Source organism: Bidens hawaiensis, unplaced genomic scaffold, assembly GCF_021521415.1.
Source record: "Bidens hawaiensis isolate Kalapana, Puna unplaced genomic scaffold, B.hawaiensis_p1.1 tig00009070_1, whole genome shotgun sequence".
NCBI lineage: Eukaryota > Viridiplantae > Streptophyta > Magnoliopsida > Asterales > Asteraceae > Bidens > Bidens hawaiensis.
Window position 1 is genome coordinate 713,211 of NW_027491665.1, and position 16,836 is coordinate 730,046.

The 16,836-nt window shown below is 36.7% G+C and overlaps 3 protein-coding genes across 3 annotated transcripts; 1 reads left to right on the forward strand and 2 right to left on the reverse strand.

Annotated features, from left to right (window-relative positions):
* Window positions 1-1,510: 1,510 nt before the first annotated feature.
* On the reverse strand, window positions 1,511-8,888 carry LOC143531023 (phosphoenolpyruvate carboxylase 2-like). The gene is made up of 10 exons (XM_077026420.1): window positions 8,632-8,888; window positions 7,798-8,189; window positions 7,156-7,240; window positions 6,832-7,054; window positions 6,645-6,748; window positions 6,482-6,569; window positions 6,240-6,394; window positions 5,161-6,159; window positions 3,557-3,943; window positions 1,511-1,807 (listed from the first exon to the last, which is right to left on the reverse strand). The coding sequence occupies exons 1-10, from the start codon at window positions 8,797-8,799 to the stop codon at window positions 1,511-1,513; spliced, it is 2,898 nt and encodes a 965-aa protein (XP_076882535.1). The 5' UTR covers window positions 8,800-8,888.
* Window positions 8,889-11,607: 2,719 nt separating this feature from the next.
* LOC143531002 (multiprotein-bridging factor 1b-like) lies at window positions 11,608-13,390 on the forward strand. The gene is made up of 4 exons (XM_077026404.1): window positions 11,608-11,760; window positions 12,429-12,512; window positions 12,904-12,986; window positions 13,064-13,390. Exons 1-4 carry the CDS (start codon window positions 11,625-11,627, stop codon window positions 13,181-13,183), a joined length of 423 nt encoding a protein of 140 aa, XP_076882519.1. The 5' UTR covers window positions 11,608-11,624; the 3' UTR covers window positions 13,184-13,390.
* Window positions 13,391-14,337: 947 nt separating this feature from the next.
* On the reverse strand, window positions 14,338-16,356 carry LOC143531004 (tubby-like F-box protein 7). Its single transcript, XM_077026405.1, has 4 exons — window positions 15,988-16,356; window positions 15,342-15,429; window positions 15,066-15,195; window positions 14,338-14,975 (listed from the first exon to the last, which is right to left on the reverse strand). The coding sequence occupies exons 1-4, from the start codon at window positions 16,354-16,356 to the stop codon at window positions 14,411-14,413; spliced, it is 1,152 nt and encodes a 383-aa protein (XP_076882520.1). The 3' UTR covers window positions 14,338-14,410.
* Window positions 16,357-16,836: the final 480 nt, after the last annotated feature.

Genomic DNA, 16,836 nt, shown 5'->3' on the forward strand with positions numbered 1-16,836 from the left:
TGTCATGAAAAAAATGATATGCATCAACAAGTTGCTATAATATCTAGTAAAATATAAAATTAAGATTTTCATGTATTAGCGGAACTACAATACATTAAAAAGTGGTTGTATAAACAACAAAATAGATTATATTTTCTCATACTCGTATTTCGGGTTTTGTGTAAGTTTGTGCAACCAAAGTGATTCATTCATATTAGAGCATGTGTAATCATAACCGTCCATCTAGGGACATTTTGCAACACATGACGTGCAAGTCAACAATTATGCGTTTTGTAAACACTGGTGTAGTGGCAACAAGTCTCATAACTCCCTCACAATCATTATTTTTTGTTTTTTCTCTCTCACAAATACAACAATGGCCGTTTCCTAAAAAACACCATGAACCAAAATTTGTCTCAAAACAATGCGCCGAGGGGGGGGGGGTCTTAAAGGCAAAAACAACTGATTGCTTGTTCGATTCTAACTATATATTTGTAAGCATTGAGGCTTCCTCAAAACTGATTGCTTCATCTAGAGCTATAACTGGTACTAGGATTGGTCTTAAAGACATTATAATCCAATAACTTTTTTAAGAATTTCTCCATACTTCTAGGAGTGGTCTTTAAGACATTGTAATTCTATTAGAAGAATTTTTTCTTTTAGGCGTAAAGCCTTGATTTTTTCTTTTTCTTCTTCCATCATCTTTCTTTTAAATGTTGGGGTTATGAATATTTGAAAGAGACGCATTTCTATTTATAGAAAAAAAATTATGCTATTGCTTACGTATTTTGAAAATCACATGTTTAGCTATTAGCTAGTACATTTTTTAGCCCTTCGAGATGTTCAATATTAAAAGAATATCTTGAGAACCGCATTTGTCATCTGACGAGGCGTCATCGTTTGTTATCTCCATAAATTTTTGTTTTTAGGAAATATGTAAAGCTTTTATTATATGAAAATTTAAAGGAGTAAGATAAATGAAAAGTTTTAAAACTTCTAAAGGAATGTTTGTAAATTTCCTCTCTATCAACTGTTTTTCCCTTGACCCTTCCCCAAAAATCATTTGAGGCAAATTTTGCCTTGAACCAAAATTTGGTTGCACAAACTTACACAAAACACTGCGTAGTGGGGCACTTTTCATGCTTTGAAAAGTGTGACACCATAGTATTATTATATGGTCGACATGTGTTGCGTGTTGCCATCCTTTGCCGCCTACCCTTTTATAAGTAGTCTATGGTCGACGATTGTTATGCGATAGTGCATGATAACCTGTTGGCTTGGTAAATAAATATTCTCTTAAGCAAGTAATAACCTAAAAATTACAAAATTTGACTAGACCTTTTGTGATACCTGCACGGATTTATTCATAGCAAAATGCAACCATTTCATCATGAAGTGAACAATGCGTGAACAACAAAATAACTCGATTGTTAATCCTGATCTATCTATAGCCTGTCTTTTCCGACATCAGGAAAGATTAAGGGGAAAAAAACGATAAAATCCTTAAAAATGTGGCAATAAAAGTCAAATGTTAACCTGTATTCTGCATTCCAGCAGCAATACCCTTCATGGTCAAGATGAGGGTGTCCTCCAACCCTGGTGCATATTCGCTAGTTCGGTTCAGCTTAATAAGTTCATCACCAGCTTTACTTGCCTCGGGCCCATCTTTAGAGATATGGGGCCTTAACTTCACATGATAATTTGGATCACGAATGCGTTTCAGGGTGTATGCTTGGCATATGTTCAAGGTAGTTATGTATGAATCACGCAGTCTGAGCCTTTGTTTCAAGTAGGGGTCACCTTCTAGAAGGTCCTTATGTCCAGCAATCTAACAACACAAATAAATGAGTATTTGTATGGGCTCAAAGCTTTTAAAGTTTCAAAATAACACACTGTATTCATACATAGCCCCCCCTAAAATGAAAAGAAAAAACAATTATCTTGATAGGAAATGGGTCAGACAGGCGAGACTAGTAGGGGTGGCAAATAGGTTGGGTCGAAACGGGTCATGGGTCGGAACAGGTGAGGGTCGAAACGGGTTAGGGTCGGAATGGGTCAACTAAAAAAAGGGTTGTTTTGGTTTGGGTCGGAATGGGTAAGGGTCAAAAGGTTCAGGTCAGAACGGGTCCGGGTCAGAATGGGTCAAGGTCGGAACGGGTCAAAACAGGTTTCGGATCGGGATTTTTTTTTGTTGAAGGAGGGCAACGACGGAAACGTTTTAGTTTTTTTACATTTTTCGTTTTTGATTTATATTTATGGTTATGATTTTTTTAATAATTTTTTTGAATTTTTTTTGGAGGGGATTTTATTGTTAATAAAAACCCCTCCAAAAAAGTTTCAAAAAAATTATTAAAAAAATCATAACTCAAAATATAAATCAAAAATGAAAAATGTAAAAAAACTAAAGCATTTCCGCCGTTGCCCTCGTTCTTCAAAAAAAGAAAAAAGAAAAAAAAAGAGAAATGAACCGAAAACGAAACATAAACCAAAACTAAACCGAATTGATCGAAACCGAAAAAATCGATCAAAACGAAACTAAAAAACTGAAACCGAACAGATAAGAAACTGAAAAAACAGACCACAACGAAACAAAAGGCCGAAAAAGAATCCAAAACCGACCAAAAACAAACAAAAGAACCAAAGCCCAACCCGTCCAGTGCTCCGAAACCGACCAAAAAGAAACAAAGGAAACCGAAATCCAACCCGTCCAGTGCGAAAACTCGTGTCGGCTCGAAACCTAAACCGAACTCGTTCCAATCCAAAACCCGTTTCAACCCGAGCTTGCCACTTTTCCTTAAGTCACTAACCCACATCGACCCATTTCTTTAAATTTGTCGACCCATTTTGACCCGAAAATAAGGTGGAATTTCAAGTGACCCATTTTGACTCATCTTATTAAAATCTATGACCCAAACCAACCCATATGATTTTGTAAAACAACCCAAATTGACCCATTTGAAAGGGTTTGGGTCAAGATTGCCACCCCTAGGCAAGAGTAAATAACCACCAAAGCTGATTTTTGTAAGGGATTAATAGTAACCAATTTTTGAAATTATTCAAATAAGGTATAATGCATAAAACCTCATTTTACTTAAAAGTTTGATCACTAAATCACTAATAGCACAGTGTCGCTTGCAATCATATTTCATATCAACTATTTACTCTCCACCCCAAAATATACCCTTAATTACCTCAACATAAATATTGCAATTCAGCGATATCTTAAACGAATTAAGGGTAAATCTGGAATCCCACTAACCAGACACTAGATTGATTGCATGTGTCTTAAAATTGTTTTGTTTTTGTTTGTGGACAACATTTTTTGGACAAATAAAGCATAAAAATGGTAGCTTTTTGGACAAAAGTGCTAAAGGATTAATCCAATCCGACCCGTTTCAAACTCGTACCATACCCGTTTACACTCAAAACCGTTTTAATATGTTACTTGGCCCGCCTATTTTCCCATCTCTGCTTCATTCTAAAAGTCCAATGATTTATTATAAATCAAATCCAAATATGAAAGTGCTAAAGGTCAACCATTATAAAGAATCTCATTAAAACATACCAAGATTCATACCTGGAGGAGAAGATTCTTGGTTTCAACATAATTATTCCTTAAAGATTCTCCAAACTTCAACAAATCATCAGAAACAAGCAGCTTGTCGTTTATAGCAGCTATGCCAGGATCCCCTTTAGCAAACACCATTTCAACCAAGTCAATAGTGACCCTGAAAAAAGGCCATGTTTTGTACATTTCTTGTAACATCAACAGATTCTTGACATCTTTTTCAATGGCTTTCTTGAATGCACCACCAAAACCGAGCCAAACGGGAAGATGAAACCTCGTTTGGGTCCATGCAAAGATCCAAGGAATCGCTCGCAATGATTCTATGCCACCAATTGGCTTCCGTTTGGACGGACGGCTACCAATATTCATCCGCCCATACTCCAGTTCGGGGGTCGCCTATGAAGATACAAGAAAAAACAGCATTCATTTAATATCCTATCTTAATTATTATAGCAGAGAAACGGTTCAAATGAGTCAAACAAGTTGAAAGGCGCCCGATGCACACAACCTCCTATATTTTTTATTCAGAGATTTAGATTATCATTGTATTTATTTTTATGTTTATAAGAAATACGCTAGTTCTTTATAAAACAAAATAAAAAGATTAAAAAAAGTGCTGGTAACAACTGAAAACTGTTTTGTTTTAACCATTAACTAGAGGCGTACAGTGAAACCGAAAAAACCAATCCGTAATTGAAATAACAGAACCGAAACAGAAAATCGACAGTTTGGTTCTATGTTTTTCGTAAAGCCAAATTTTCGGTTTGGTTTTAGGTTTGCATATTATTGAAACCAAAAAGTCCAAATTTATGGATTTTCATTTTTAAGTTTGAGTTTTAAGTAATTTATAAGAATTTAATAAATAGCGTAAGTGCGTAACCCACATATTTTAGGCCAAATGTATAATAATCAATTAATTATTCATTAACAAAAAGATTTAGGTCCAATTTTTAGACCAATATTCATTATCTGGAGCAACGCTCTGCTTGCGGTGCACGCATATAATGTATATATGTGTGAACCCTCGGGTGAGCCAAAGTAAAATTGCACTAATTTTGACGTTATTTTACTAATCTCATGAAAATAACGTTAAAAGTGGCGGAAGGTTAATCAGGCATCATGTGGTGGCTTTGATAGCCGAAAGACAAGGGCACATGCACCAATCAGCCGGTGTCCCGATGATTGAGTGCTATGTGCCTTATGTCCAAGGCTTGATGCAAAACTACTATCGAGCCGGGGGTCTCACTGGAAGCAGCCTCTCTATCCCTATGGGATAGAGGTAAGGCTGTCTACATCTTACCCTCCTCAGACCCTACCATAGCATTGCTATTGGTGGGATATACTGAGTACGATGATGATGATGATGATGATGATTCATTATCTGGAGCCAAAGGCCCAAAAATTTCAATCCCGAACGGTAAAACTGAAACTAAACCAAACCCAAACCTAAGAAATCGAAACCGAATGGTTTTCAACAACTCAAAACCCAAACTTTCTGTTTTTGTTCGGTTTAAGCACAAAATCAGCCCATGCAACCCCGTTTTGACCCTGTACAAAACATGCTGAACAATTAAAACAAATAATTTTTTTTTACCCGAGATAATGATACTTACAAGACGAAAATACTCAACAAACCGCGGTTCCTTGAACACAATAGACCGATATTCTTCAGTTGCATTCGTTGAAAGATCATCCATAAGTTGACGCCACTCGGGCCGAGGTGAAATAGGTGGATTCATCCCATGCTCAAGTGTCGCTGCACAAAACCTTTGAAGTGTTCTAAAACACAAATGCTCCTCACCAAATAACTGTTCAATAACTTCACCTTGAACCGTGACCCGAAGTGACCCATGAACCGTTTCAGGCGGTTGAGACAATATAGCCAAATGCGTGGGCCCGCCTCCTCTCCCAACGGTCCCCCCACGTCCATGAAATATGGTCAACTTGACCCCATACTTCTTTGCCACCTCAACCAGCTTTTCTTGAGCCTGGTAAAGCATCCATGCAGCAGAGAGCCGACTCGCATCTTTACCCGAATCAGAGTACCCAATCATCACTTCTTGCTTTCCACATATTCGGTTTTTATACCAATCTATTGAAAACAGACGTGTCATGGCTGCAGGTGCAGCTTCAAGATCTGCAAGCTTTTCAAAAAGGGGAACAACTCGTAACGGTTTTGTTACACGGCATTCGCGCTGAAGAAGCTCGACTGCAAGTACATCAGACGGTGACTTGGCCATAGAGATGATGTAAGCACCAAAACAGTCAGATGGGAGTTCTGCTAATACATGGAATGTATCCAAAACGTCTGCAATTTCTTCAGTTTGAGGGAGATCGGGCCCGAAAAGGGGGCGTTTCCCTCTTAATTCTTCTAGAAGCCATTCTTGGCGTTTGTCTTCGGGCCATTCGCGATATGAACCGATTTCTAAATGTTGGGTGATGGCATCCAGGACGTCCGTGTGGCGTTCTGATTCTTGCCGGATGTCGACACGTACTAGCGAGAGCCCAAATGTGGATACTTGCCTTAGGAAATCAAGTAGGGTTCCGTCTGCAATTGCGTTATCACCACATGCACATAATGATCTGTAGCATAGCTCAAGTGGTTCCAAAAACTGCAAAAGTTTCCAAAATTTTGAAAATGATTCGGGAAACTGTAATACGTTTACGTATGCACACATCGGAATGATTATACCTGTTCAACATAGGTATAAGTGGACTCCAGCGAAATGTCAGAAAACCCATGAGCTAACAAATGACGGGACCGTTCACGTGTATTATACAGCTTATCCCTCACAACACCAAGAACAACCCGATACGGTTCATTCGGAGGAACCTGTTTCCAGAACTCTGAACAAAACAAAAAAAAACAACCATTTCCATAAATAACTAATTACTTTTATTTAATGTTGACATAACCACCATTCACATTATTACCTATGTAGTGTTTTACATCTCTCCTTGCTGACATATAGAGGTCTTCTGCCCGAACACGAAGTTCATCACTACATCGCCACATAGACAACTGGAAAAATGATGCAAAAGTATAAAAAAGCTATATAAGTTAAAATACAAATTTTATTTGTAAGTATTTGCATACCTCAAACATTAGATCCTCAATTTGTGAAAAGTACATGTTTGCAGCCATCATTCTTGCAAGTAAACACACATCCCGTGTGACATCAGGTGTTACTCTAGGATTGCCTGAATTTAAACAATAATTAATATTCTTTTTTCAACGCTTGATGTGATTAAGTTTAATCGTATTTTAGAAAGCATAAACATACCATCGCGATCACCACCCATCCATGAAGAGAATTGTATAACAGGTGCATTGTACGGGACCCGTTCATTAATCCCAATATTCTTAAGAGCGGTGTCAACACGTCTTAAGAATTTAGGAACTCCTCTCCAAATGGTTTCATAAAAGTAACTCATTCCAGCTCTCATTTCATCTCGTGGGGTCGGAGGAGTTCTTCGAATTTCATCTGTGCGAAATGCAGCTTGAATCTACAGATGAAACTGAGAATGGTCAATACTTTGACCTTTGACTATTAGTCAAAAACACCTCACCACAAAATGAATGAATAACTTGAAGCGTTAATACTTACTTCACGCTGCAAAGCCTCATCAAGTTCTTGCCTATCATATGGTGTGACGTCTTTGGTGTATAATTGGGCCAAATAGTCCCGAATTCTAAGAGCACAAAGAAACTAAAAATTAAGAAAATGTAAAGTTGACTTTTTGATGGAGATAGTTGCATAAAATGTGAAAATGTGAAAGTTGACTTCGTGTTCCTTTGTTAAGAAAATGAATGAGTTTGTGTTCGTTTGTTAAGAAAATGAATGTGTTCGTTTATGTTCGTTAACTGTATAAACGAAAAAGTTCACGAACATGGACAAACGGACATAACTGGACATAACTGAACATAGATGAAAGAGCATAAATGAGCAAACACCAATTAAAAGTAAATGTTAACAACTTAACATCAATCTATTAAACCTAAAGTACTAAATTGTAACTGCCCAAAAACATTAATTGAATACTAAACAAACGTAAACAAGCGAACTTAAACATACATAAATGAATGAGCATATATAAACGAGCAAGCATGTGTTCAAGTTCGTTCACTTATTACCATTAACGACCTTTCCATCAACGTTACACAAATGGTTCGGTAACCGGTTTAGAGGCCTACCCACAACCTCTTTTGATGAAAGTGAGAGACTTTTTCAAAGAATTAAAGGACACACCTTCCATGTTTTTGAAGCAAAGATCTCCTAATTGCCTGAGTCGGATGAGCAGTGAACACCAAATCAACTGTTTGATTCTTCAATGCATCAAAAATCTCTTGAGGTGATTTTTTAAGCTTATTCACAAGTCTTTTGAAAGTTTCCTCAATATCAGACTCGGTTGCAGTCACTGCCTCATCACTAAAATCACCCGTCTTTGCCTTGATCTTTCGGCGATGAGCAATCTGAACCTCTTCAGCCAGATTTGCCAGATTAAGCATGTTACTAAAAGCTTTTGCAATAACAATCGAATCACCGGGATCTAAACTTGCTAGCAAATTCCCAAGTTCATCCAGCTTTTTTGGGTCACGTTTTCCTTCGTATTCGGCTGAAAGCTCATAGCATTCTTGAACCTACACAAAACAAAAAAGAAAAACAATAACATTCTTAACGTGAACGAACTGAATAATGGAACAGAGGAGTTACATGCATTTTAAACATAGCCACCTCAAGGTGGTTCATAATAAGTGAATAAAGTATAATTATTCATGAGCTCTAGGGCTGTGATTATCCACACCTTTTTATTGTGTTACATTTTAATAAAAAAAGCAAATCGACTTTTAATAATCCAAAGTATGACCTATTGGCTGATAATAATCCAAATTTAAAATCCAATTTACCTAATAAAAAAACACTAACAAATGAGCAAAGCATGTCAGTGGGGCATTTCATCAAACAGTTGGCGAGCATTATACTTGAACTTATGTACATCTAATCAAATGGATACATTACAATGCTAACAACAATCAGATTATTAAAGCACACTAAAGGGGAGGTAGAATTAACATAACATGCCGTTTGTCGGAGATCCTGGCCGTGTAAATTCTGAAGAATATCAAGAAACTTGTCCAGATGCAATGCATCATACTCAATCAGTTTGTCATCCTCTGAAACTTTTGCAGGGGCTAAAAGCCTCAATTGGGCATCGATGGATGCCAATTTCTCTGCTTTCCGATCACCCATTGCGCAAACATGAAGTGGGATTGAAACCAAGGTTGGTCAGTTGTTCGGTTCTGAAAGATGACATGGAAGAATGAGACCGAAAAAACACGGGGGTTTAGCGGATCCATCACAGAGTTGTGATCGGTACGCGAGAGAATAGGGAGCCGTGAACACCGGAGATTGACTTGGTCGTAATTTGAACTCCAATCCCATTGACGATCAAAGATGCAGACATGATCAATGACCTTTTTTTGTTTTATCTTGTCGCACTGCAATGCATTCCTACGAGTGTACACGGACATTGTTATCCCCCGATCAAAAGGGGATTGTATTATGATGTTTTGATTTTTGTCAGTAGTCTATTTGAAATATTCGTTAATAAATCACACCGAATTATGTGAGATTGTTATTTACAGCCAAGGTAAAACTTGTGACTAATATTGGCATGTCCCGTTGTATGTATAAATTATTGTTATTAAAAACTAAAAAGTCAGCTCCTCATTTTCTATCATTCTTCAAAAGCAGGATCGTCTCTGAGAATTTAAATACCTAGGACGGGTATAAAAAAAGGTCCGTAGATCCTAACGAGTAACGAAATATATAAGATTTTTTAAAACGACATTAACGTTATAACAATAAAAAATAGTAAAATTATAGTAATAAACTCAAATACAATAATAGCTAACGTCTAACCGATGATTCGTGAAGCTCTTCTAGCATTCTTGACAGCAAATTGTTTGATCATCTCTTCGCAGTTTATACTATCTAAGATTTCACTCTTGATGGCTATCATCGCCAATCCATTAAGTATTTCTTGGGACATTGTGGACAGTAAATAAGATTTTAATAACTTCAACTTTGAAAAGCTTCTTTCTGCAGATGCCACCGTGACTTGAATAGTTAACAATATTCTATACGCAATCCTGCATTTGGGAAAATTTCTTGGATCTCATTCAAATGCTTCAAAACTTCAATAGGACCACTAAATTCCATGGTATATAATGTGTCTAATGAGCTTAACTCCATATAAAGCTCCTCGCCATAAATATCCGATCTTCCTCCAAACTTAAGTGCATTTTCAAGAAAATTACAAGATAGCTTAAGATTTTCATCTTCAATTTCCCTATTTGTGGAAACAAAAATCCAAATAATTTCTCATAATTTTGAATTGATCAAATCTTGTCTCAAGAGAAGTAATAGCTTGCTCAGTAATATATAAAAATAATTTACTCTAAAATCCTCTTGAGTAACTAGCTATCTGAACACTCATCACTTTGTTTTTTCCTTTTAATTACACGTTTGTGTGCAAATATCGGGTCAATACCCATTTCAAAAGCAATCTTCTTAGCTTCATCTATCGCTTTTTAAAAACCAATTTCTCTAAAATCCTTGAAGAAGTCAATCAATTGGTTTATTACTATTATTATCATTTTTTTAATTAGTTTGGGCTCAATACCACAAATGGATTATGGTAACACAAAATTTGGGCCTAATATGTAATAAGGAGATTAAAATTTATTCCTACTCTATAAAGAAATTTAAAAAATATATATATACATATAAAAATATATAAAAAATTTTGTGCCGTTGAAAAGTAAGTGCCCCGGCCGATTTTCCGGGTTGCACCACCCAAGAGCCGGCAATGTTCAAAAGTATAACTAAATATGTTTTTCTTAAAAGTCCTGACAGTACTTTACTTGCATATAATTTTGGCTACACACATGTTATGTTGTGTTTTAACTTTATTTATTTTTTTTCCGTAAAGCCACTATAAAAACTAACTAGCAGTTGCAATATGTGTACCTATATAACATAAGCAGGCAACTTATAAACATGTAAATGAAATGCATCCATCATTATAAATGCTTATACGTTGTTGAAACTGATAACAGTTTTAAACAGGTATGTAATCAAGCTAGACAAGTTTAACTTCCCTGATATAGCTTTCAAGTTTTGAATACGTGTAATCCACATTTGGCTGAAAGGGCCATTGGGATTAGTCCGTTACACATAACTTAATAATACTTTATACCACAGTGGTTAAAATGTGATGTAAATTCCTCTCAACTGGTGATAGTTCAAGTCTCATTATGGGCAAAAGAGTTTAAATTTAAAAGTGAGTTTAGAGATGTCAAGTGTATGAATTTATTGTTACATATATATAACAATATTTTATGTTCATAAATAACCACACTTTTGAACATGTGAGATGTAGCCCGTCATTATATCTTGCATGTGTGTTGTATGCTGATTTTTGAGGATCAACTTTTTAACCGTGCCTTTTGATGTTTGGGCTAAGTTATATTTTTATTTTTAAACGACAATTTAGATCACTGATATGCCATCATTCTCAGCGTAGGGAATCATGGGGTGTTAAGTTGGCACGTCTCTAAAGGGAACCAGGTGGTCTTTTTATCAGTCCTGAACTCCTGACCCATAAACCATTCTCAAAAGAAAACCCATTATAGATAAGAAAACACGTTAACTAACTTGAAGCCTGTATTTTTGTCAAGATGAAACTTGAACCCACGAACACTCATTTATGTTTGGGCTAAGTTACTTAAACTAATCAAGATTTCAACAACAATGTAGGCTCAATATGAATTTGGTGGTAATAATTTTGGGACAAGAAAGCACTAGTAAACGAGAATAACACAAACCTCGTAACCAAACACTCGGGATGATATTCCCATTTCCCACTTACTATTTAAGCTGTCACACCCAACCCAAATGCTCTATCCAATCCAACATTATTATTATTATTATTATTATTATTATTATTATTATTCGTATTCATCCATCCATCAAATTGATTAGTATTCCCTAACCGGAGAAGAAAGAAGAAGATGTCAGGCCACATCGCACAGGACTGGGAGCCGGTGGTCATCCGCAAGAAAGCCCCCACCGCCGCCGCTCGTAAGGACGAGAAAGCCGTCAACGCCGCCCGTCGCGCCGGTGCCGAGATCGAGACTGTTAAAAAGGGTGGGTTTCTATTCTATTTCTTCCTTCACCGTTTAATCATCATTTGTGTCTGATTACGTGTTTAATTTTGTTTGTATTTAGGACTTGCTGTTTATTGACCTAGGGTTTTGATTTCTCTTATAAATTTTGTATTTATTGATGCTTATTTACTGGTTTATATAGATGTTAATTTTTATCTGCCTGCTTCTCTTGACCTAATTTAGTGTTTAGGTCTCAGCAAGTATGTTTATATGATATATGCTTAGTAATATAGTTTGCTACAATACTCCAGCTTTTGAAATTTGAACTGTGCACAGACATATGGCATATGAGTTATGAAATTTGCTCGTTTCATGTGTTCATTGCTTCAAGAGTTTCTGTTTTATATTGTATCTGGCTAATGGCCTTCGAGAAACTATTGCATGTTCTCCAAAAAAGAACCTGTTGATATGAGTATCAGAGCCCGTGAAAGTTGTCGGTCAATTGGGCATGATGAAAACAAGTGATTAGTTAACCGAAGCCTGCTAACAATTGCTTGTAACGGTTAACTTCTTTTGCTATTTATTTTCTTGAGGTGCTGTAGAACAAAATCTTGAAACTGCAATTCGTTTGTTGCTTATGCAGAGCTGATTTGTGCGTATGTATGGTATTTTAAGTTCTCAATCATGATCTTTATGTTATGTTTGCAGCTGCTGCGGGTTCAAACAAGGCTGCCTCTAGCAGTACTTCTCTCAACACTAGAAAACTTGATGAAGAGACTGAAAATCTCTCCCGTGAGTCCCTCGTAATCCCTGTTTTGTATATCTAGTTACCATGATAAAATTTGGTTTTGACTATAAAAGAAGAAATAAATAGATTGCTGTGTAACGTAATTTGCATTCCTTTTGTGTGACCAAGAGAATACCAAACGTAAAGTTGGTATCATGTTAAGATTATGATCATCATCGTCATGATGTTTGTCTATTTTTTCAATTTGCTGACATGGCAGAAGTTTGAAGAATAGCTCTTCATGCGTATGCTACATGCTTGTTGATATGTCCTTTTTCAATCTTCTTACATTGAATTTTGAAAGTTCCAGTTAATCAATAAAGAAAGATGAGAAGATGTAGTCAATGTATTTTACTATATTGCCCTCATTCATAACAAAATTTTCGTTTATAACAGATGAAAAGGTACCAACTGAATTGAAGAAAGCAATCATTCAGGGTCGTACCGAGAAGAAGCTTACTCAAGCTCAACTTGCTCAGGTTGGTGCATCCACTTTTTAAAAATCCCATATAGATATTATTAATCGAAGAAATTAATGTTAATCTTATTGTTGCAGCTGATTAACGAGAAGCCACAGATCATACAGGAGTACGAATCTGGGAAGGCTATACCAAATCAACAAATTATCACCAAACTGGAAAGGGCACTTGGGGTGAAACTTAGAGGTAAGAAATAGAACAGTAACAGCTGGCAGCTCTATGGAGGTCCCTTTTAATTAAGAATGGAGAAAATAAAGGAGTGGGGGTGCACAAAACCTTTTGTTTACTTTGTTATGACCACTTCTTTTATGAACATGGATTCTGTTATTGTGGATTTTATGTTTGGGTGTTGACAAGTCTTAAGATGCTCTGATGTGTTTATCATAAATGCTTAATACCATTATGTTTGTGTTATATTTTGGTGTTGGTTTGCGCATAAGAACTCTTAGATGTGTCGCATTGTTGACACTTAACATAGGGTTCCCCTTAGGATGTAGTGTTTGCCTTGTATGCGGTTATCCACTTATCTTGCCCACTTGATTGCAAAAGTACCGGGTCAATATGGAGCCACAGTTTTAAGTAAACAACGTTTTAAATGCGACACGTTAGGTTGTTTTGGTTAACTATATAAACTGATTCTCTTTTATGTATTATGTCATTAGTACTACGCACACTTGGTCAAGTCTGCTAAAATTAATCTTGTATTAGCATTACCTACAGTTGGTTATGTTTGTGGCCCTTTGGTGAGTTTGATCGTTAATTGTCATTCGTGAACACGTAAAACACTTTCATGTATTAACCAACACGCCTTTCTTCCTGTTCCCCATCATACATGAGAGTTACAAGCAATTTTATTCTTTGATTTATATTGATCACAAACTGATATTGTATTAATCGCAAGCGTCAACTGAGGCATGAATTTGCAATCGCAAAATGATTTTCTATTGATCCTAGGTATCAACTGATGCCTCAAGTTATCACTCACGAGAACAAAACATTAAACATATATGTGCTTAAACCAACACTTTCAAACCCACCAGAACTATATAAACTATACAGACAATTGTACGTGGTGCTTGTGTTTACTGAGACGTAACCATATATGACCTTTCCTAAAACATGTTATCATGTTTCTTTTTCTTATTATATCAACATCATGCATAATCACAAGATGTATTAAAAGCAAGCAGCAACTGTATATGCATCACTTTAACCAATAAGTTGTCACAGACAAACGAAACAAACATTCATGCTTTAATCAACACTTACAAGCCCACAAGAAAAGAGTCTCACCAGAATTAATGTTCGGTTATGCATATATACATAAAACACAGTTTAAAGAACAAGGCAAAGAAGTTTCAAAAAACGCAACACATACACCCGTCAACATGCACATTATAACAAACAACAATTGTAGCAACCCCCTACTCGCACGCAAGCTTTGTTCCAAAACTCGTCAAGCAAATTGCAAACGCATGAAAAGCCGACAACGGCTGCCTGTAATCCATTGTAAACATATCATCACCAACCCTTCCAAACTGAAGCAACACAGTTTCACCGTCACCTTTCCCACCAGGCTGACTAGGGTCCATTGTTGCCACTAACTGAAAATTCTTAACTGATGCCACCGTCACCCGCCCATGAAAATTCAAACACCAGCATTGCAAGTGCTCATGCCACCTAGGCGCCTTATTTCTCAATACAGTTTGAGCACCAGCAACCGACTTTGACTTTGTCAACTTCGGTTCTGTTTCTTGAGGTTCATCAGGCACAGGGTACCTTAAGGAAGATATCATTCTTCTTGGACCTCTAGATTTCAAAAGGTTGAACTTGTAGGACACTTCTCCAATTTCAAAATTGCCAGCTGGCACTTGTGGGCTAATTTGCTTGCTTGTGAACCGCCGCCCACGCCTGCTGCTTGAGTGTTTTGCCCCGTCGTGCGGCGGCTGGCTGTCATAGATTGTGAATTTGGTACCAAGAAAATCCGAGCTGTAGATTTAAAAAAGAAAAGTTCTAATAAAATAACTGATCATATAAGATGTTTTTATTCATCCACAAAGAAATTATAAAATATCTTACCTCAGTTTACCAACATAAGCATTGCTTCCTTGAGATAAATCGTTTGGATCGAGTGATATTATGTATTCTGTATGAGCACCGTGTCTGTATCTACGTGCTGCCAAGAGAAACTTACCCTTCTCTGTAAATGCTGCCAAAAATAAAATTTGTGTTATGATTTGTATGACCAAAGACAAATACACACACACACACATACATAAACATATACGCATCTAGCAAATTGTAGGTTCTACAAATATCAACCACAAGAGAGATGTAAGCAAGCTTTATACTCACATGAGCTAGCAGCAAGATAAAGGCAGAACATGTTGTTCTTCTTGTTCCTCTTTATAAGGCACTGAAGTGGAGCATCCCGTGGACCAGGCTGCAACAAAACCATACAACTTGTTAGACAATCAACTACTACACCACCTTAAAACATAATCATTCGCCTAAAATGACAGATCATCATCCAGCCTCTAATCAATAAATAAGAACGCACACAACAATTTTATCAGTCTACACCCGATACACCACCTCCAGTTATACATTTTCAATCATCTCGAAGTTACTGTAAATATAATCAACTTGCAGAAACCAAAAACAGGCCAACGGACCATAGAAATCCCGGTCCAGTCAACACAGATACCGAGATACACGCATATGTCTACAATTTGAAAATTTTGACTTCATAATCCTCAATCTCTAGTACTTAATTAGCAATCAACTACCACTACAATAGCATCTAATAAACGATAACAACACTTTTATCATTCCAGTAATCAACTCCATTCAACCACTTCCAGTTATACCTATTACACTAAAAACACTAATTAAAATCCATTGACCAAAATTGACTTCATAATCCCCAATTTCTAACACCTAATTACTAAACTCATCAAATAATAAATCACAAATCCACATAACCTAATCAATCACATACCTGCTTGAGACAGGACGGAAACGTAATATTCCCGGCGTGAACCGGCGGCTTAACAAAGTCCTTAACAACCTCTCTCCACTTCCTACAGACGCATCCACACGCCACCACACTCCGCCGAAACGGCCGGCCGTCTTCACTCGCTTCCACTCGCCTAATAATCTCTCCAATTAGCTCCGGCAGCATATTAGACCACGAGTCCTGTTCGAATAAAACGTCGTCGTTATCGTTCCGGTAGACGTCACCACACACGTCATGTGATTTGAATTGAGCATTAATATTATTATTATCTGAGGAGGATATGAAGAAGTCCTTGAGCGATCTGGATCTGGAGGTTATTCGGCGTGATAAGAATAATCGTCGTAACGACATCGTTTTGGAGGATGAGTTGGTAAGAAGAAGAAGAAGAAGGTGAAATTAATGAGGAAATGAAATGAAATGGGATTTGTAAGGAGAAAGAAGGTTAGCGTGACGTGTCCGTTAGTGAATGAAGGATGACAGACGGAGTGAGTGAGTGATTAGATTAGTTCTGGATTTTGTACCTTTTGGTGATGTAAAGACATGAATGGGTGAATGAAGGTTTAATTTACATTTTAATGTGTTTAGGTGTGAAAAAGGAAAGAAAGCATAGTCTTTTTATAAAGTTGTTTGTTTTGTATAGAGAGAGATTTAATCCATGTGTTTAGATAAATGAATAATTTATTATGTTGTTATTGCGTATTTGGTCGGTATCGATTAAGTTTGTTACGGTATCGGAACTAAACGATTAGTAAACTTAGGTGTTGAGGCATGAGTCGACGCGAATTCGATCGTTAGAGGAAAAATCCAATAAAATAATCCATGAAAGGTTTG